Source organism: Aspergillus luchuensis, chromosome 7 (genome assembly GCF_016861625.1).
Source record: "Aspergillus luchuensis IFO 4308 DNA, chromosome 7, nearly complete sequence".
Taxonomy (NCBI): domain Eukaryota; kingdom Fungi; phylum Ascomycota; class Eurotiomycetes; order Eurotiales; family Aspergillaceae; genus Aspergillus; species Aspergillus luchuensis.
The window spans coordinates 3,069,322-3,085,869 of NC_054855.1; the positions used below are offsets into that span (position 1 = coordinate 3,069,322).

Genomic DNA, 16,548 nt, shown 5'->3' on the forward strand with positions numbered 1-16,548 from the left:
GGAATCTAAAGGAGTGAGGCTGCGGGCACCAGCATCAGCAGGGCATCCACTTTGGAAGGATGGATGTCAGAGGGGGGAAGCTGACCTTGGCAAAAGGGTTCAAATCATGATCGATAGGTTTGGAAGAAGAAAATAGAATAGAGTGTCGGAAGGAATGAAGCCAAGGAGTCAGCAGGAGGGGGGGGGGTTGAGGAGGAGAGGAAGTAGTCGAGAGTGGGAAGAAGGTGGTCAAATAAAAATAGATAAAACGGAGTAATAATAGCAGGGGAAGTAAATCAGAGTTAATGGACGAGTTGGTAGGGAGAGACACTACAGCGTCATTGAAATGGGGGGGAGGGAAACCCAAGAGTTTGGGGGCAACTGGAGACGAAGATTCACTAGTACCCGACACGAGCAACAGGGAAGAGAGTCTCAGAAGTTCAGAAGAAGCGGGCGGGATCGGCGAAGATGGAGCAGAATACGGGAAGTCGACGAGCTTATCAAACACCAACAGGGAGGATCCAGGAAGAATATCCCGGGATTGGCGATGGAGAAAGAGTGGGAGTGAGTGAGTGAGTGGGTGAAGGAGAGAGAAGCAGAGAAGGAGAAAAGAGAGAGAGAGAGAGAGAAGAGGGAGGGGAATAACAGAAGGAATGGAATATTTTGCCCTGATAATAATATCGGGGGAGAAATCACCAAAGAAGTATAGAGTTGGACCCCAACCAGTAAGTAATCAATCAAAGTGGCATTAGAGACGAAGGAATGGAAGGAAGCTGCAAGAGAAGAGGAAGAGAAGACCGGGGGAAAAGCAGCAGCAGACAAACAGCAGCAGAGAGCAGCAAGCAGGCAGAGACGAAGGAAAGAGAACTAAGAGAGAGAAGCGCATCCCAAAAGTGGAGCTGAGCTGCTGGTGGATGGAGAAGAAGAAGAAGAAGCGGAGTGGAATTTCGAAACACTCGCGGCGCGTGTCAGGGGGTGTATTTTTAGTTCCACAATATATTTATTTATTTTATCACCACTAAGTTAAATACTGACTAGTAAATAACGATGATTCATTGCTGAGGAAGATTCCATTGTTTGAATTAGTTTTTTTTTTCTTTACTAATTTACTAGTTTACTATTTACTTGCTGGATATTCCCAGGGTATATTTTCATCATTTCAAAAGAAAGGGTAAATTCCCATCCTACCATTACTACTAACTACTGCATACAGCATATGCAAGAGTTAATTTAATTTCAACCTGTGCCGCGCCAACTCATCACTTACCATCCATGCATACACTCCCTCACACACAACTGAATGTTCCTCCCTCACTCCTTCGGCCCCATTCCCAACTTTTCCCTCCTCCACTCACTCACTCACTCACTCACTCACTGCTTCAACTCCTCTTTTAGTTTTCTCTCATCATTGGACCACGATGGCAATCCTCCATGCTGAAACACGCCAAGTGGTCTTCCTCCCCCCTCCGCTCCCGTCCACAACCGATTAAGTTGGCCCATCAGACGCTCGGAACCGTTCGCTTTCGTTGACGGGCCCTCCCTCCTTCTCCGTCTCTCCCTCTCCGTCTCCCTCGGTCGCGGTCGGACATCATCCTCATTCCTTCATTTAGCGAATCACTAGTAGTATCTATTTAAGTATCGATCTATGCGGTGGACAGAAGCAAGGCTGACTGTCCCGCTCGTGGGATTCTAGATCCTGCACACTTCACAACGCCATGACGCATGATCTCCCCCTTCCCCTCTTCTTTGGCGTCTCCAAGGGAGGGGTTCCCGGAATTCCATCGAGCAGCCACATGGACAATCTAGATTTCTAGCTAAATTATGGATTGTGGATGGTTGACGTGACAGGGGAATGCGCCCATACCTTTACCATTTACTCTCTGGGCAAGTCTTTCATCGCGTGTCTGAATTGCCTCCAATGCTATCCCTTGCGCGTATGTTTTGTTCTACTCACGGTCTGTTGTTCTCCTGCAAGGGACCGTTCGGTGCAGACGTTGCACGACACTGCATCTGATTGCAGGACCTCCCATCGGTGACACTCATGGCCCAAGCAACGTCCGAGGGTACTTCGTAGCTAGTCTATCTAGGTATGATCACAACAGATCGCCAGCGTTCGGATACCGCAAATCAGCATGTTCCTCCAGGAATGCCATCCATCGCTTAAGGAACCCACTGCCCCTGTGGAGAACAGTCAACGTCAACGATTTGCCTACAAAATAAATGCTGACTACGAGAGGGGCACTCACTTGCTAATCGTCTCCGAGTCACCGCAGATGCACAGATGCCGTTTCGGCCGCGTCATGGCCACTAATGCTGTCAGTCCATGCACCCTCGCCACTTGGCAGGGATCTTACCGTTGAGACGACGCCGTTCCCCTAAGAATCCCACTTCGTGCTCGCTGTTACTGCGCACCAGACTCACCACCACCGCTTCCTTTTCACGCCCTTGGAATCCGTCGACGCTGCCCAGCTCAATGCTGGGGTATTTCTCCCGCAGCATCTGCGACAACACGGCCAGCTGACCGTTGTACGGCGTAATCACCGCAATGTCTTCGGGGTGTATCCCTGCGTCCACCAGCGCATCGACATGCCGGCTCACCACTAGAGCCTCCATGTCGTTGCTCTTACTGTCGCCCAGGTGGGCTTTCTTGCCCAGATCCGCATCCTCGGTCTTCTCAGGGAAATCACCACCTTGCGTATCCCAGAACACCAGCGGCTCTTTGGTGTCATCGGTCTCCTCCACTTCGTAGGGGAGGTCCTTTAGCAGTCGAGCCTTGACAGTGTCTGCAGCCATCAATTTCGAGTCATACAACTCGTCCGACGGAAATTGCATAATCTTCTCGTGCATCCGGTATTGGGTCGTGAGCATCCGTTTGATTCCCGGGCCGTGCATCGACAGCAGTCGGTCGAAGAGAGTTGTCTCCAGCGAGACATTGTCCAGCAACTCCCCGTTTTCTTTCTTGTCCTCCTCTTTGGCCTTCATCTTTCTAACATCATCTTTGGTCGACTTGACGGTCGGCGGCAGCTGCAAGTGATCACCTGCCAGGACCACCTTGGATGCCGACAACAACGGGATCCAGCACTGCGCCTCCAGTGCCTGACTCGCCTCGTCGATGATGACCACATCGAACTTTTGGTTCTTCAGCTGGTGGCCACCTGCTCCATGCAGCGTTGCCAGCACCACGCTGCTCTCGCGGACCAGGTTCTCCACGCACTTGTTCTCGCGCTCGCGGAACTCGCGCCGCAGTTCTCGCAGATCATCGTAGATGGCCCGTCGCTCCCGCGCTGACCTGGTTTTTCGAATACTGGCCTGCTTCTGATCGATCTCCTTGCGGACGTCGCGAACAATCTCCGCTGCCTCTGACGTATGCGTCAGCACTTCCAGCGAATGATCGAGGACGGACGGGAGCAACCGCGCCGGATGTCCGATGCGCACCACGGGGACCTTCTTCGGCGCCAATCTCTCCACGATGTTGTCGACGGAGATGTTTGACGGACCGCAGACCAGCACCCGCTGCTTGCGCTGCACCATCTGCACGATCAACTCGATCAGCGTGTGCGTCTTGCCGGTCCCGGGCGGGCCATGAATGAGGGCAATTTCGCGCGCCGCCAGAGCAAACCGAATGGCCTCCTTCTGGGAGTCATTCAGCGTAGGATCCGTAAACTCCAGAGGCCCGATAGAATCGTAGTCTGGCAACATAGGCGAGGTCTGACCAAACGCAACACGCATGAAATGGGTATGTTCAGAGTCGGTCATTTTGACCAATTTCTCCATGGTCTGGTTCATCCTACACCATTGGTAAGTATAGCTTTGTAGAATCAATGAATAGGAAACATACCGTCTATACGTAACATCATTGGCAAGTTTGATCCTAGCCCTATTAGCAACTCACTCACCACGTATAGCCAAGAACATATCCAAAGAAGAAAGGAACTAGCAAGACGACGACTCACATCCAAACCTTCCTCCCCCACAACTCCTCCACCCCATCCTCATCCTTACTCCCTTTACCAGAATCCTTCCCCCCAAACGCAACCCAAACCGCACTCTCCCCAACCCTCGTCACAACCCCTTCCACCCCTCCTCCTTTCCCATCTTTCCCATCTTTCCCCTCTTTCCCCTTCTTCCCACCACCCACCCCAGAACTAGAACTATTACTAGAACTAATCTCAACAACCTTAACCACATCCCCAACCCTAACCCCATGCGCCCCTAACCTCAACTTCCCATCCCCACCACCACCACCATTACCACCCTTGGAACCAGATTTAGAATTAGTAGAAGAAGAAGAAGAAGTATTGGTAACAGCCGCATCCGCCACAAACTCCCCCACCACCCTCCCCCCCAGCCCCGTCCTACATTGCGAGAGAACAATACCTGTCAGGGCATGGCCTGTCGCTTGCAGTGTGCGTCGGGTGGATGGCGACGCGGTGGTGATGGCGCTGCTGGTGAAGAGGTTGTTGGAGGTTATTTCGGCGGTTTGTTCCGCGCGGAGGAGGGTGAGTTGTGTGGTTGCGAAGGTGGGGGGATGGATTGGGGACATTTTGTGTATCTATTGGGGTATATGTATGTGTGTGTGTGTGTAGGGGTGGGATTGGGATTGGGATTGGGATTGGGGGAATATTGTATACAGTAATAGAGTTGGAGAATAATGTTGACAGCCCAGCGCGGGGGAAATATTCATCTTAGTTGTGAGGGTGACTTCTGACTTCTGACTTCATGCGGGTGCGGTGCGGTGCGGTGCTTAGTCATATCTATATATCTCATGCATGCATGCATGCAGCATGATCACGAACCAACCCTAGCTATGCTACTTACTAGCTACTAGCTACTACTTCTAGTGTATGAACACGACCGTATCTATATCACTGGTGAAGGAGGGTGAAAATACGAGGCACTCTCGTAATCATCCGTATGCTGCAGTTAATCTGCTATGGCCCCGTTTGGTGTCGATTAGGTGAGCGAGAGGAATAGGTATTATCTTGGGAAGAACAACACGGTGATAATTCTCTTCCTTGTCTTCTATACTCTACCCTTCTCACTCTTCACTGAGTTTACTTTCTGGGTGCTTGGTTTTGGTGTTTACTTACGTGCATCACTCTACTATCTGTCTATCTACTAGGTAAGGATGATGAAGAGACAGACTATCTATCGGCATATTATTTCTGATAACTAGGTCACGTCGTTGGTGATGGATATCATGCATATGTGACAGGCAGACACGTCAACACTTGGCTATCTCAGGATGGTGTTGACACTGACTCTCTGGATGAACGGCAGGCTGAGTTTGAATCAGACTCAACCATCAAGATCTCGGGGAGTCAATCCCATAAAGTAAGTGTTCGTGTTCTGTGAAAGGGAAACACAAGAGAAGAGAAGAAAAGAGAAGAAAATTAATAAAAATACCACAGGCATCTATCTGCTTCAGATCATAATCATCAGAGGTAAGTTTTCGTGTTCTGTGAAGAAAAGACACATGAGAAAGGAAAAAACAGAAAAAGAGCTAACAGCAGAATAGGCATCCATCACCTGCATGAGCATCGCTATCTGTATGGAGACGAGTTTTCATGTTTTAACAAAGAAAAGACACAGGAGAAGAAAAGGTAAAGTAAAGAAAAGAAAAGCACACACGTATCTATGTGCATCAACTCGCTATCTGCAACAACCATCAATCATCAACCATCAACCACGAAGATATGTGTTCCCTGTTCTGCCAGAGAGGTGAAAGATCTAAGACCCGATAGGCATCGCGGCATCTCAAGGAGCCCATCGCCCCATGACAGCCATCACGGCCTGTCTCTCGAACCCGCGGTCATCTCGCAGATACACCCGGTACCCTCGCAGCCCTCTCATGTCGGTAAACTCCATAAGCAGCCGGCGCAAATATCTCTTGCGGTTGTCCATAGTGTACATTGACGTGGCCCGGCCCTGGTCATGGATCTTCAGGGTTAGGCGCGCCAGATCAAAGTGCTCCCGGATGAAACGGCGCAGAACTGCCCAGTGCCGCAGATTCGCGTCCGCGGAGCGGGCTCCCGTCTGCGGAGTGGGTCGAAAGCACAAGGGAAAGTGGAAGGTCAAGTGCTGCACCAGAATCGTTGATTCCGTGGGAATGCCACTCAGGAAGCCCATGGTGTAGGTCGGATCCTCCTCCACGAACATAAATCTGTTGCGGCCCCAGAAGACCTTACGAGCGAGCTCATGGAACTCCCGACTGACCAGGAAATAGCGCAATGGCGAGGCGAAGCAGGTGCAGCCCGTCGAGAATACCGTCTCGGTCTTATCACAGAAGCAAATGCCTCCAACCGGCGAGCAGGTGCCACAGCAAGATTTGAAGCGCAGACGGTCGCGGTAATCCAAGACGATCAGGCCCGGAGCAGGTTCGGCCATGCACGGATCGGAACGACAGATGAGCAGGTGCCCGAGCACCATCAGCTGAAGTTCCCGGGGCAGATACATGAACGGAAACGGCGGGACATCAAGATTGTCCGTCAGGCGGCGCGCCGTGCGCTTCATCACAGGCAGGAAACTATAGATCTTATCCTGATCATTGCTGAAATAGAAGGCGCACTTGAACAGGCTGGGAAACGGATCCATATCACGCATCACACGAACAACCACTTCCTGCTCATAGGCTTTGCATTTGAGGCTGAAGTATCTGAGATTCGGCATGTCGATTGCTGCGAGCTTGCAGAACTCCGCCCACCACGTCAACAATGTTTGGTGGGAACCACCCGCCAGCTTGAGCGTTCGGTTATCCTTATGACCGAGATCCACATGCAAGTACCGAATATGTTCCAAGCCCCATTGCAATGATGCTTCAAAGTTTTTATAGTCTGCCCGGCCGCGAAGAAACATGCTGAAGCGATTACGGGAGAAGAAATAGGCACCGGCCTCCCGGCGCAGGGTGTGACACGACAGGAACAGCTGTGTTGGCAGCTTTGGATGATAGCAGCGGCTGAGCGGAAGCCAAGGGCTGCGATGCGCTCGCGTTTCGGTTCTATGACAATAAGGCGGGTCTCGCTTCATGCGGTCTCGCTCCAGGGTGAAGTCGATGATACAAGAACGACGCAGAGCAGCGAAGTCGAAGATTTTATTTCTGATATTTTCTGGCAAATCGAACAGGGTAGGGCCCTTCTTTGTGACCTCCATCCTGACAATTTAAGAATCAGACCTTCGGCAAGTCCCAGGTGGCGGTATGGTCGATTGAACGGTATCGAAAGCGAGAATCCAACTGTCGTCCTCGATGACACTAATTTGCATCCAACCTGCACATAATCGGACCATGTTAGTAGGTTCACCGTGTCACACAATCAACCTGATGGAAGAACTTACGCTTAGCAGCACGAGTGAGAGCGTAACTCGAGCCGAGCTAGCTGTTAAGCACAGTGATGAAAGTCTCGACAACGTTATCGAAGATCAATAGAATACAACTTGATGATTTGACGGAAGAGATGTCTGGTTAACACAGGTAAACATTCGGTCAACAGAGGAAGAAGGCTGGTGGTTGTGTTTCCCCACCAAACAATTAAGGCAAAACATTAAGAGTGACTGACGAGTTGCCTGGGGCATTCAATCCCATGACTGGGTTCAACTTCTACTCCTGCTCGACCTTCACCTTTGGCCCCTCCTGCTTCACAGCAGCGTCTCGCTTTGGTGTTACTAGACCCCTGATTTCGCTCTTACAGAGCTTGGTTCCTGCAAGATCGCATTCGCCACATCTCCGAGCTACAGGTAAGCAGACTGTCTGTCCTAAGCCGACCAGCAGTTTGTTAATCTCGTGCCATTTGTCTTTTGGTAGCCACGATTCCAGCGCCATGCGAGTTTCCTCCGGATTCTTTGTCTTGTGCCAGCCCCAGAGATTGGTAATGCGATGAACGTGCACATCAACGCCAATGCCTTCGTGCTTGCCCCACGCCGCGCTCATGCACAGAAACGCCATCTTCGGACCGACGCCAGGGAGCTTCATCAGTTCAGTCGCAGTCGACGGAATATCGGAATCATATTGATCGCGGAGGATAATGGCTGCGGCCTTGATATACTTGGTTTTGTTGTTGTGGAAGCCCACCTTGGCAATGAGCTCGTTGAGTCGCTCAGGAGTGACGGCTAGGATGTTCTCCAGATTGAGAGTGCTATCCTTGACCTGGTCTGTGGGCTTCCAGTCATACTCTTCAGGCTCTTTCTTCACAATGCTCGTCGACTGGTCTCCAAGCTCCGTGTGCAACCGCTGCATGGCCACCGCCGTGACTGTGTCCTTGGTTTGAGACGACAGCATGAGTGCGACGAGAGTCTGGAACCGGCGGTCGCGCGGAGAGGACGCACGCCAGTAGAGTTCGGCGCAGCCCATGGTGTCAACGGGTGCAGTGGGATTTGCCTCTCGCATCTTCTTAACCATGTCATACATAGTCTCCCAGTTGGAGGGGGGCTGCATGGAGTAGGCGCCGTCCTCGGTTTTGATCTTGCGAGCGGGCGTCCGTCGTGCTTTTGACGGCTTCTCAAGTGGTTCTTTCTTGACCGGTGCTTCTTCGACAGAAGTTTCTGCTTTGACAAGAGTCTCTTCTTTGATTGGAGTCTCTGTCTTGACGGCTCTCCGGCTAGAGCGCGCATTCGCCCTGGTAGACGTGGCGCTCAACGCACTCTTGCGACGCTTGGCCGGCGGCTCCATGATATCCTCAATATCAACCGTCGGCACAGACGAGAGCGAGGAAGTATCATCATCACTGACAGATACATCCGGGGCAGTAGCACCCCCAAAAGCAAAACCCTGAAGGCGACTAGCAGCCTGAGCCGAACTGCGAGTTGTTCGTCGAGCAGGAGGCGACAAAGCCTGCAGCACCTTGGCAGTTTCTCTAGATGCCCGAGAAGTGCGCATGTTGATACCAGCCTAGCTCTAGCTTGGATAAACTGTACTCCGTGCCGTATAAACAATTCTTCACATGAAAATAAACCATGTAGTAAATCCGAGATCGACTGAATTAGGCTCAACAAGGGGCGAGCGACTCAGTGACGGCGGATTACACATGGGGGTTCGGAAGCCGAGACCGACCGGAAAGCCAATCAAGCAGTGGCCGAGACCCACGACAGTTCTGAGCCTCGGCGCGACACGACGGAGCACTGCACCGCACCCGCACCAGCCACCGTGACATCCACCTTATCTGCTTGCTTGCTTCCTATCTCCATTCATCCAACCAACTATCAATCACTCCTATCAATTCACCCCTCCTCCACATACCAACCTACACACACAGCCACACACTTTCACATAGTCCCAACGGGAAAAGAAAAAGAATATGGCCTCCTCACAAACAACGCACCGCCTCCTCCGCGAACTAAAAGACTACACGAACTCTCCCAACGAAGCCCTCCTGCACCTCGGTCCCGTCGACGAAGACGACCTCCTCCACTGGGAAGCAGTATTAAAAGGTGTTCCGGGGACGCCTTACGAGAGTATGCCTATTCCTCCCTCCCCACATACATACCATTTCTCACCCACCAACTAACATCATCAAAAATGCTTCTAGATGGGTTATGGACCCTCTCCATCCAAATCCCCCCAACCTACCCCCTCACCCCGCCGAAAATCACCTTCAAGACGAAAATCAGCCATCCCAATATCAGCTTCACCACGGGCGAGATCTGTCTGACGTTGTTGACCACGGAGCATTGGAGTCCGGTGTATACCTTGAGTAGTACGTTGAGTGCGATTCATCAGTTGTTGACGGATCCGAGACCCGATTCGCCGCTTAATGTCGATGTGGCCGCGTTGTTGAGGGATGGGGATGTGGCTGCTTGGGAGAGTTTGGTGCGGTTTTGGACCGAGGAGGAGAGGGCTACTCTATGATTTAATATCTTTTCTGCGTTTGGGTCGGTGGGGATGGGATGAGGAGTGTGATGTTGGGGTTATGATTATGGGGGTGGGGGATATATATATGCGATGAGGTTGTGGGATTATGTGTTGATAAGTGTAGTTAAATACCCAGGAGCACGATATGATACGATTATTCACGTTCAGTTAAGGTTCACATGGTTCAGTTGGTTCAGTTGGTTGTAAATACACCAGTCGCAGTGACAATTCTAATATGCACACGCTGGAAACATAGTATGTATGTATGTATGTATGTATGTAGGTAGGTAGTTGCAAGTTGGGACAGGATCATAACGAGAGACATGTCATCATAAAGAAACAAATTTCCTTTTCAACACCATTGTAAACTGTAAATTGCAACCCATTTATGCAGCGCTTTCAAGGAGAGACTGGTATTTGGACGCCGGAGAAATATGCACATGCTAGCGTGTTTGCTTGCTCAAGGATCGTGAGGTATCATAAAACATTTTCGAAATGTGAGAATAAAATTTAACGCCGAATATGCACTTGAATGGTAGAGTATTGTTGTCACAGGCTGAGAGAGGGCTACAAGGCCATGGCCACCACGGCAGCTCCTCCCATCATGAGAGCGAACTCGCGCGCGAATCCATTGGCAGAGGCAGCAGAGTCGGTCTGCAGCCCCGGAGATGCCTGGGTGCCGGTGGCCACCTCGCGGGCGGTTTCGGTAGGATGCACGACTGTCACGGCTGTCACGGTGCTCTGCTGACCGTCGGGCAGAGTGGTGGTGATCTTGTAGGTGGAGGTGTACGGGGTGGTGGGCTGGCTGGTCGTGCTGGTCGTATCCTGCGATGTGGAGCTCGTGGTGTGCATGGTGGTCGACCTTGCGGTGGATGAGGTCGAGCTGGAAGTGGAAGTGGACGAGGTCGACGAGGTGGTGGTGGCAGGCACGCTGGTGGTAGAAGATGCTGTCCGAGTGTGAGAGGAGGACGAAGAAGAAGATGTGGATGAAGAGGTAGAGGCAGAGGTAGTAGAAGAGGAGGTGGATGAAGAAGAAGAAGAGGACGCAGTGGACGAAGTCGATGAAGTCGAAGAGGTCGACGTCGACGACGAAGAAGAGGAGGAGGTGGAGGAGGTGGTGACAGGAGACGTGGACGAGGAGCTAGACTCACTGCTACTAGAGCTCGACTCACTGCTGCTAGAGCTGGATTCACTGCTGCTAGAGCTAGATGTAGTCTGCACGGCGGTTGTATGCGCGGTGGTGGCGGCGGCGGTGGTGGCAGCGGAGGTGGGTTCGGCCGAAGTCGAGTCAGCGCTGCTGGCAGAGGTCTCCGCTTGAGTGGTGGCCGCAGCAGTCGCCGAAGTCGTGGCAGGTTCCGTCGCCTGGCTGGTTTCTGCAGCGCTCGTCGAATTGCTCACACCCTGTCGCTTGGCGAGGTTGGCCCGGCTGGACAGTGCAGCATCCTCCTCCACAGTCTGGGCGTTGTCATCTGCGGAATGAAAAACTCCGTGACGGAACTTTTCATACAGATGCAGGGCCTTGTCCTCAAAGCTACTGAGATAGCCGTGGGAAGTCGAGTCGACCACCGAGTTGGCGGCATCAGACTGATCGGCAGTCGGGGCCGCGATAGCAGCGCAGGCGATCAACGACAGCAGCAGGACGTGAAGCAAGCGAGTAAGGAACGCCATGGCGCTGGATCGATGTGATTGAGTTGGGTGATAAGATTCAGGGGAAGAAGAGGGTAATCCGACGATGGATGAAACGGAGTTGACTATAGTTCGATCCGATACCGAATTAGGAAACGGGAGACTGAGTCGAGAAGATAGTAGCGAAAGAGGAAGAGGAAGATGAGCGATGGCGGGTTGGCAGATAATAAAGCTGGGCGCTAGCGAGAGGAAGGCTGTGAGGTGTCTCACCCAAGAGTCTTCAGATGACACAGTGAATTGGGTTGAAGACAAGCCACACCGGAAGGATGGGAAAGAAGACAAGAGTAGTTGGTTGCCTGGCAGTGGATGGACTGATAAATACTAGTCCAACGGGGACAAATGACTGGGCAGAAAAAACAAGGCAGGCCTGGTTCGGCTTGGCAGGTCCGAAGTGGAGCTTCGAGAAAATCCAGTCGGTCGAGATGGACAGGAATAGTATCGGAGATACTTTAGTTAACGATGCTACTAGTTTAGTCCTCCTAATAAAGGAATCTTCCTAGCACAAATTGTGGCACTGCACTGCCCATCCTACCACCACTCGGTACTAGTACGACTCGACTACTTACTTTCTACTATATCGGTAGATCCAACTCGCTACTTGCAGGTACGGATAACCGGAGTTTGGATTGTCTTGGATGGATGGCCCTGAACCTTGGGGACCACTTCTTTGGCTCATCCCAGATGGGGAGGGCAGCAAGCGACGGAGGTCCCAACTAAGGTATTGTCAACGTCAGCATCAGAGGTCCAGCCATTGCGCCAATTCCCTTCTAGAATAGCATTGGATGAATGCGGTACCCCAATTGTCTAGGCTGTTGGGGTCTGCAGTCGACACATACTTGATAATAATAATAATAATAATAATAAATAGATAGATAGCTGAGTATTAAAGAGTGAAAGGAGTGAGGGGTATCTTCCCTACCCGCGACCGGAAATGTCAATCCACCGGTCAAAACCGTCTCGAATGTTTCACATATTTTTACCCCCCAAGAAAATTCTACATAGTAAAAACGAAAAAAAACGGCGGGAACGTCCCGACCAGAAAACCCCGAATAAGGAAGGCAATCTGAATCAATGACGACACCATGAAATCAGTGACTTTCTTCTTTTCTTTCCTACTTTACTCTTTTCTGCTGAGAAGAAATTGTGATAGGCGCGACTACTGTGAGTTTATAATGGGAGCACATGGAACTTACCGATGACCTATCTATAGCTTGATCAGAGAGTTAATTACTATGCAATTAGTTAGTTACCCAGTGCGACCTGGTCTGTTCCTCCCCCCGTCACCGTGACTATTGGCAACCATTGATTGAGTGGACTCATTCCCTCTCTCCCTTTCGTCAGGGGAAGATGAATCTAATCCTATGGTTCCTGGATTGATTTCCCTTGCCTCAACCTCTAACAAACCACTAAATAATTCCCCCCTTCACCAAGACTACCCCTCATCCCTCATTACCGATCGCAGACAATTCCACCATCGGTATGTAAATCCCCTCCCGTCTACCCTGTCAAAACCATCATTCCGGAATCCCGAGCAAAAAAACTAGCAAGAAACCTCTCCGCATCCGGTCAAGTGTCGGCGAGGGGGGCTTAGCTCCGATTAGGTCACGCGCTAAACCACACAGAGCCTAGTGTCCACCGGATCGGGGATCTGCTAGGCTATTCTTGGCCCTGTAGCTGAAGTGGTGCCACTATCACGACATTTTATTGGCTCACAGCTTGGGAACGAGGCTTGCACTAATCTGTTCCTGGATTAGTGTTTTTGATCCCGGTTGCTCATCTTTGCTTCTGTCCTTCAGGCAGCGTTTAGGCGGAGGGATGGCTTTGCCTCGTTGTCCCATGGGTGGCCTAATACAAATCTTATATTGAGGATGGATGAAAAACACTGATAGTGAATACGAGTGAGAGTCGGTCCAACGCAGTCAGCCATGGCTTATAACAATCCCGTATCTATACGACGTGGCATCAGCACTGTGATAATTACATTTACGGTAGCTGGTATCTATTGGCTACTATATTTATCCACGCCTTGCAGCCGGCAGCAGCAGCAACAGCGGACAGCCAAATATATATTCCGGTCGGGTTAGACTGTCTCACTTTTACAGGATGATTAGCAAATCGTACTCTACATGAACCGTGTCACATGTAATAGTCTAGTCTAGAATTGCTGGATAATATGTCGCCGCTCTTACTGCACCACCTCCAATATTGACGGGGACATATTATCTTGTACTTTCTCCATCTTCTATACCTCAGCGTCTAATTTTTCAAGAACTACCCTGCAATCCGAAAAGCTTATTCCTTCAGTGCAAACCAGAAATGTATCCGGGGGTACCATCTCCCCGCATGAATCCACTGACACACCGCATCAGACAATGACAGCGGCCATGGGCGTTTCAGAATCGCCCCAAGGCTTGATGTGGAATCCACTTAGTTCCTTTTTCTGACAAGTCCGTCATTCTATGGGTTGCATCGCAATTGCATATCCACTGTCTAGATGCTACCAAGCCGAGTCTTCTGTTCCTATTCCAACCTGTTCATTCAGCGTAAGCCTAGCGACATAAAACTCTCACATGTTTAGTATATCTCACCGAGGCCTGATCCATCCGCGGCAAGGACAATACATATCATCAAACCTAACTCGTCGCTCCGCGTCAAGTTGCTTCTGTTCCAATTGACGCATTTCATGCGACCCCATTCAGACAGGTGCACCATTCCTCGCGTCTTGCAGTCATCGCAAATGGCAAACCGATAATCATTGCATCTCGAGCAACGATAATACACCCCATCACCGTCTACATAAACCTGACACACATCGCAAGCCACTTCTCCTTGGTAGCCATCCAAGCGGAGGATAGATTCGGGAAGACTAGAGATCTTGCCGGAGCACTGCGACAATATCGCCAAAATGACATGAAAATACCTCGCCCTCCGACCTTCCATGACCGCGCTTCTTCCATAGTCATCCAGTGCATCTTGATTCTCAGCGATGTGAGTAATGCTGCTATTATCCAGACTTTACCACGTATTGTGGCGCTCATCAGAGGTGGGCGTCCGTACCTGTTTTTCGCGATTGGATCGCATCCTGCTTTTAGAAGAGCCTCTACCGATGCTGCTGAGCTGCTGCTTATAGCCCAAAACAAAGGCACTCGGCTATGGTGACTTCCGATGTTTGGGTTGGCACCATATCGTAGTAATAACCATACTACGGCGTTTGTATCTCCGGTCCCGTTCGTAATCACTGCGCCATAGCTTCGTGTTACTATCTCCCGGAGCCTCGAGGTGCAAGCTCTCAGCGCCCAAAGAAGTGGAGATTCACCGGACTGGTCAAGATATTCTACACTTGCGCCTTTTGCGAGAAGCATCTTCACGATAGGTTCAAACCCTTTCTCAGCAGCCCACATTATCGATCTCTACCGTATTCATCGTCAGGGTCAGCTTCTGCATCGTGAGATAGCTGAAGCTCAACCATGCAGTCGTCTCCAGTTCCTGCTGCGAAGAACAGCGGTGTATGCGCAGCAATCTTACCCGATTTATTTCAAATCAAAAGGGGTCCTTTGTATAATGAGGTATTGGCGCTAGAGCTCCACGCTCGGTGGTGTTAGGATTGGCACCCGCTTCAAGTAAGAGCTTGGCGACTTCGTAATGACCAATCTGCACGGCATCAAAGAGAGAGATTCGACCGTGTTCATCTTGGACATCGAAGGGAATTTATTGTTCACGGAGAAGTTGAACTTTTGCTTCTAATTCACAATGGAATCCCCTCTGAGCATCTCGAGCAACCTCTGCTTTGGAATGCAGATCGAAGCCCTGGTTCAACAGGAAACTGGCGGCTTCATATTGGTCATTTGAGACTGCACGCAACAACGCCCAGCCTCCAATGGCAGTGATGACGTTCGTATTTGCGATTAGTAGCTGTATCATGGCGATATCTACATGTTCAGCAGCAATTTCCACCAACCTTTTATCAATTGTTATAGTCCCTAGTGCATTGGCTTCATAATCCAGCAAAAGCACAACGATATCGTAACGTCTCAGCTTCACTGCCAGCTGCAGAGGTGATTCGCCATGTACCGTTCGTAAGCTATCAGTAACTGGACAAGTAAACATGTGTAACACAAAAATGAAAAGTAATAATCAATTACTTTAAGCCATTGACATTCCTACTGTCCATATCAAACAATTCCATCCAGAATAAATGATCTTTTGAACGTTCGAGTTTTGATATGAATTACGAAAACCATTCCCTACTTCTGCTATAGGGCAATCTGCAAGGTATACACTCTACTATTGACGACTATCATTTCCGCGTTCGATAGTCACGATCAATATGCTTGCGGCATTTTGTGTACAGGAAGCAGAGGCAAAGAATCATCGAGAGGCGAGTTGGGTCGAGATTCAAGATGACCTCATGACTATAGGAACCATTCCAGTTCGTCTCCGATGATCATGCTCAACGAAAACTAATTCCTTCTCGAGATCTCTCACTGAGGGAAGATAGTACTGCTAGTGAAAGCATATAAAATACGATGCTTAACCGAAACATCGATGGCAAAGTATGCAGCCAAAGTATATCCAGATTTATGGTATGCACGTCATCTCCTCACCAGAGAAAAACTGGACCAATTGGTCAATTGCCCGTGCTATGGTTTACGACAAGGATCACTTGGCTGGTTTGGTTATGATGAGTAATTTTACGATGATGTCCGTGGATTCCCTCTGATTCCGTACATGGGTCATGGAAACGGTTCCCCTGTCCAGGGTGGCAAGGTTGTCTCTGACGCTTTGATGCCTACTGAGTACATAACTGGACCTAACTAGGAGGCTGTGGACTTCAAGAACTCATACCCTGAGGACCTTCAGGCTAAGGTCAATGCCGAGTGGGCCTCGATGGGCTTCAAGGCTGATCATTAGGAAGATGACATTGGATTTGCGCAATTCGCACATATGTGCTGGGAAGGTCCAAGACCGGTTCATGAACTTTTGTCTGAAACATCAAATAATGGACTTTATAAGTATCGCTTCACTGTATACTCCATTCAGAT

At 50.3% G+C, this 16,548-nt stretch overlaps 6 protein-coding genes across 6 annotated transcripts; 1 reads left to right on the forward strand and 5 right to left on the reverse strand.

Annotated features, from left to right (window-relative positions):
* Nucleotides 1-2,072: 2,072 nt before the first annotated feature.
* AKAW2_71030A (putative DNA helicase) lies at nt 2,073-4,522 on the reverse strand (the record flags this gene model as incomplete). The annotated part of the gene is made up of 5 exons (XM_041683676.1): nt 2,073-2,157; nt 2,226-2,286; nt 2,334-3,766; nt 3,818-3,850; nt 3,933-4,522. The coding sequence occupies 5 exons, from the start codon at nt 4,520-4,522 to the stop codon at nt 2,073-2,075; spliced, it is 2,202 nt and encodes a 733-aa protein (XP_041547914.1).
* Nucleotides 4,523-5,736: 1,214 nt separating this feature from the next.
* On the reverse strand, nt 5,737-7,128 carry AKAW2_71031A (uncharacterized protein; the record flags this gene model as incomplete). The annotated part of the gene is made up of 1 exon (XM_041683679.1): nt 5,737-7,128. One exon carries the CDS (start codon nt 7,126-7,128, stop codon nt 5,737-5,739), a length of 1,392 nt encoding a protein of 463 aa, XP_041547915.1.
* A 445-nt stretch (nt 7,129-7,573) lies between these two features.
* NTG2 (endonuclease III domain-containing protein) lies at nt 7,574-8,848 on the reverse strand (the record flags this gene model as incomplete). Its single annotated transcript, XM_041683680.1, has 1 exon — nt 7,574-8,848. One exon carries the CDS (start codon nt 8,846-8,848, stop codon nt 7,574-7,576), a length of 1,275 nt encoding a protein of 424 aa, XP_041547916.1.
* Nucleotides 8,849-9,266: 418 nt separating this feature from the next.
* On the forward strand, nt 9,267-9,817 carry pex4 (putative ubiquitin conjugating enzyme (UbcJ); the record flags this gene model as incomplete). The annotated part of the gene is made up of 2 exons (XM_041683681.1): nt 9,267-9,423; nt 9,498-9,817. 2 exons carry the CDS (start codon nt 9,267-9,269, stop codon nt 9,815-9,817), a joined length of 477 nt encoding a protein of 158 aa, XP_041547917.1.
* Nucleotides 9,818-10,387: 570 nt separating this feature from the next.
* AKAW2_71034A (putative GPI anchored cell wall protein (Dan4)) lies at nt 10,388-11,488 on the reverse strand (the record flags this gene model as incomplete). Its single annotated transcript, XM_041683682.1, has 1 exon — nt 10,388-11,488. The coding sequence occupies one exon, from the start codon at nt 11,486-11,488 to the stop codon at nt 10,388-10,390; it is 1,101 nt and encodes a 366-aa protein (XP_041547918.1).
* A 2,592-nt stretch (nt 11,489-14,080) lies between these two features.
* Nucleotides 14,081-14,446, reverse strand: AKAW2_71035A (DC1 domain-containing protein; the record flags this gene model as incomplete). Its single annotated transcript, XM_041683683.1, has 1 exon — nt 14,081-14,446. The coding sequence occupies one exon, from the start codon at nt 14,444-14,446 to the stop codon at nt 14,081-14,083; it is 366 nt and encodes a 121-aa protein (XP_041547919.1).
* Between the last annotated feature and the right edge of the window lie 2,102 nt (nt 14,447-16,548).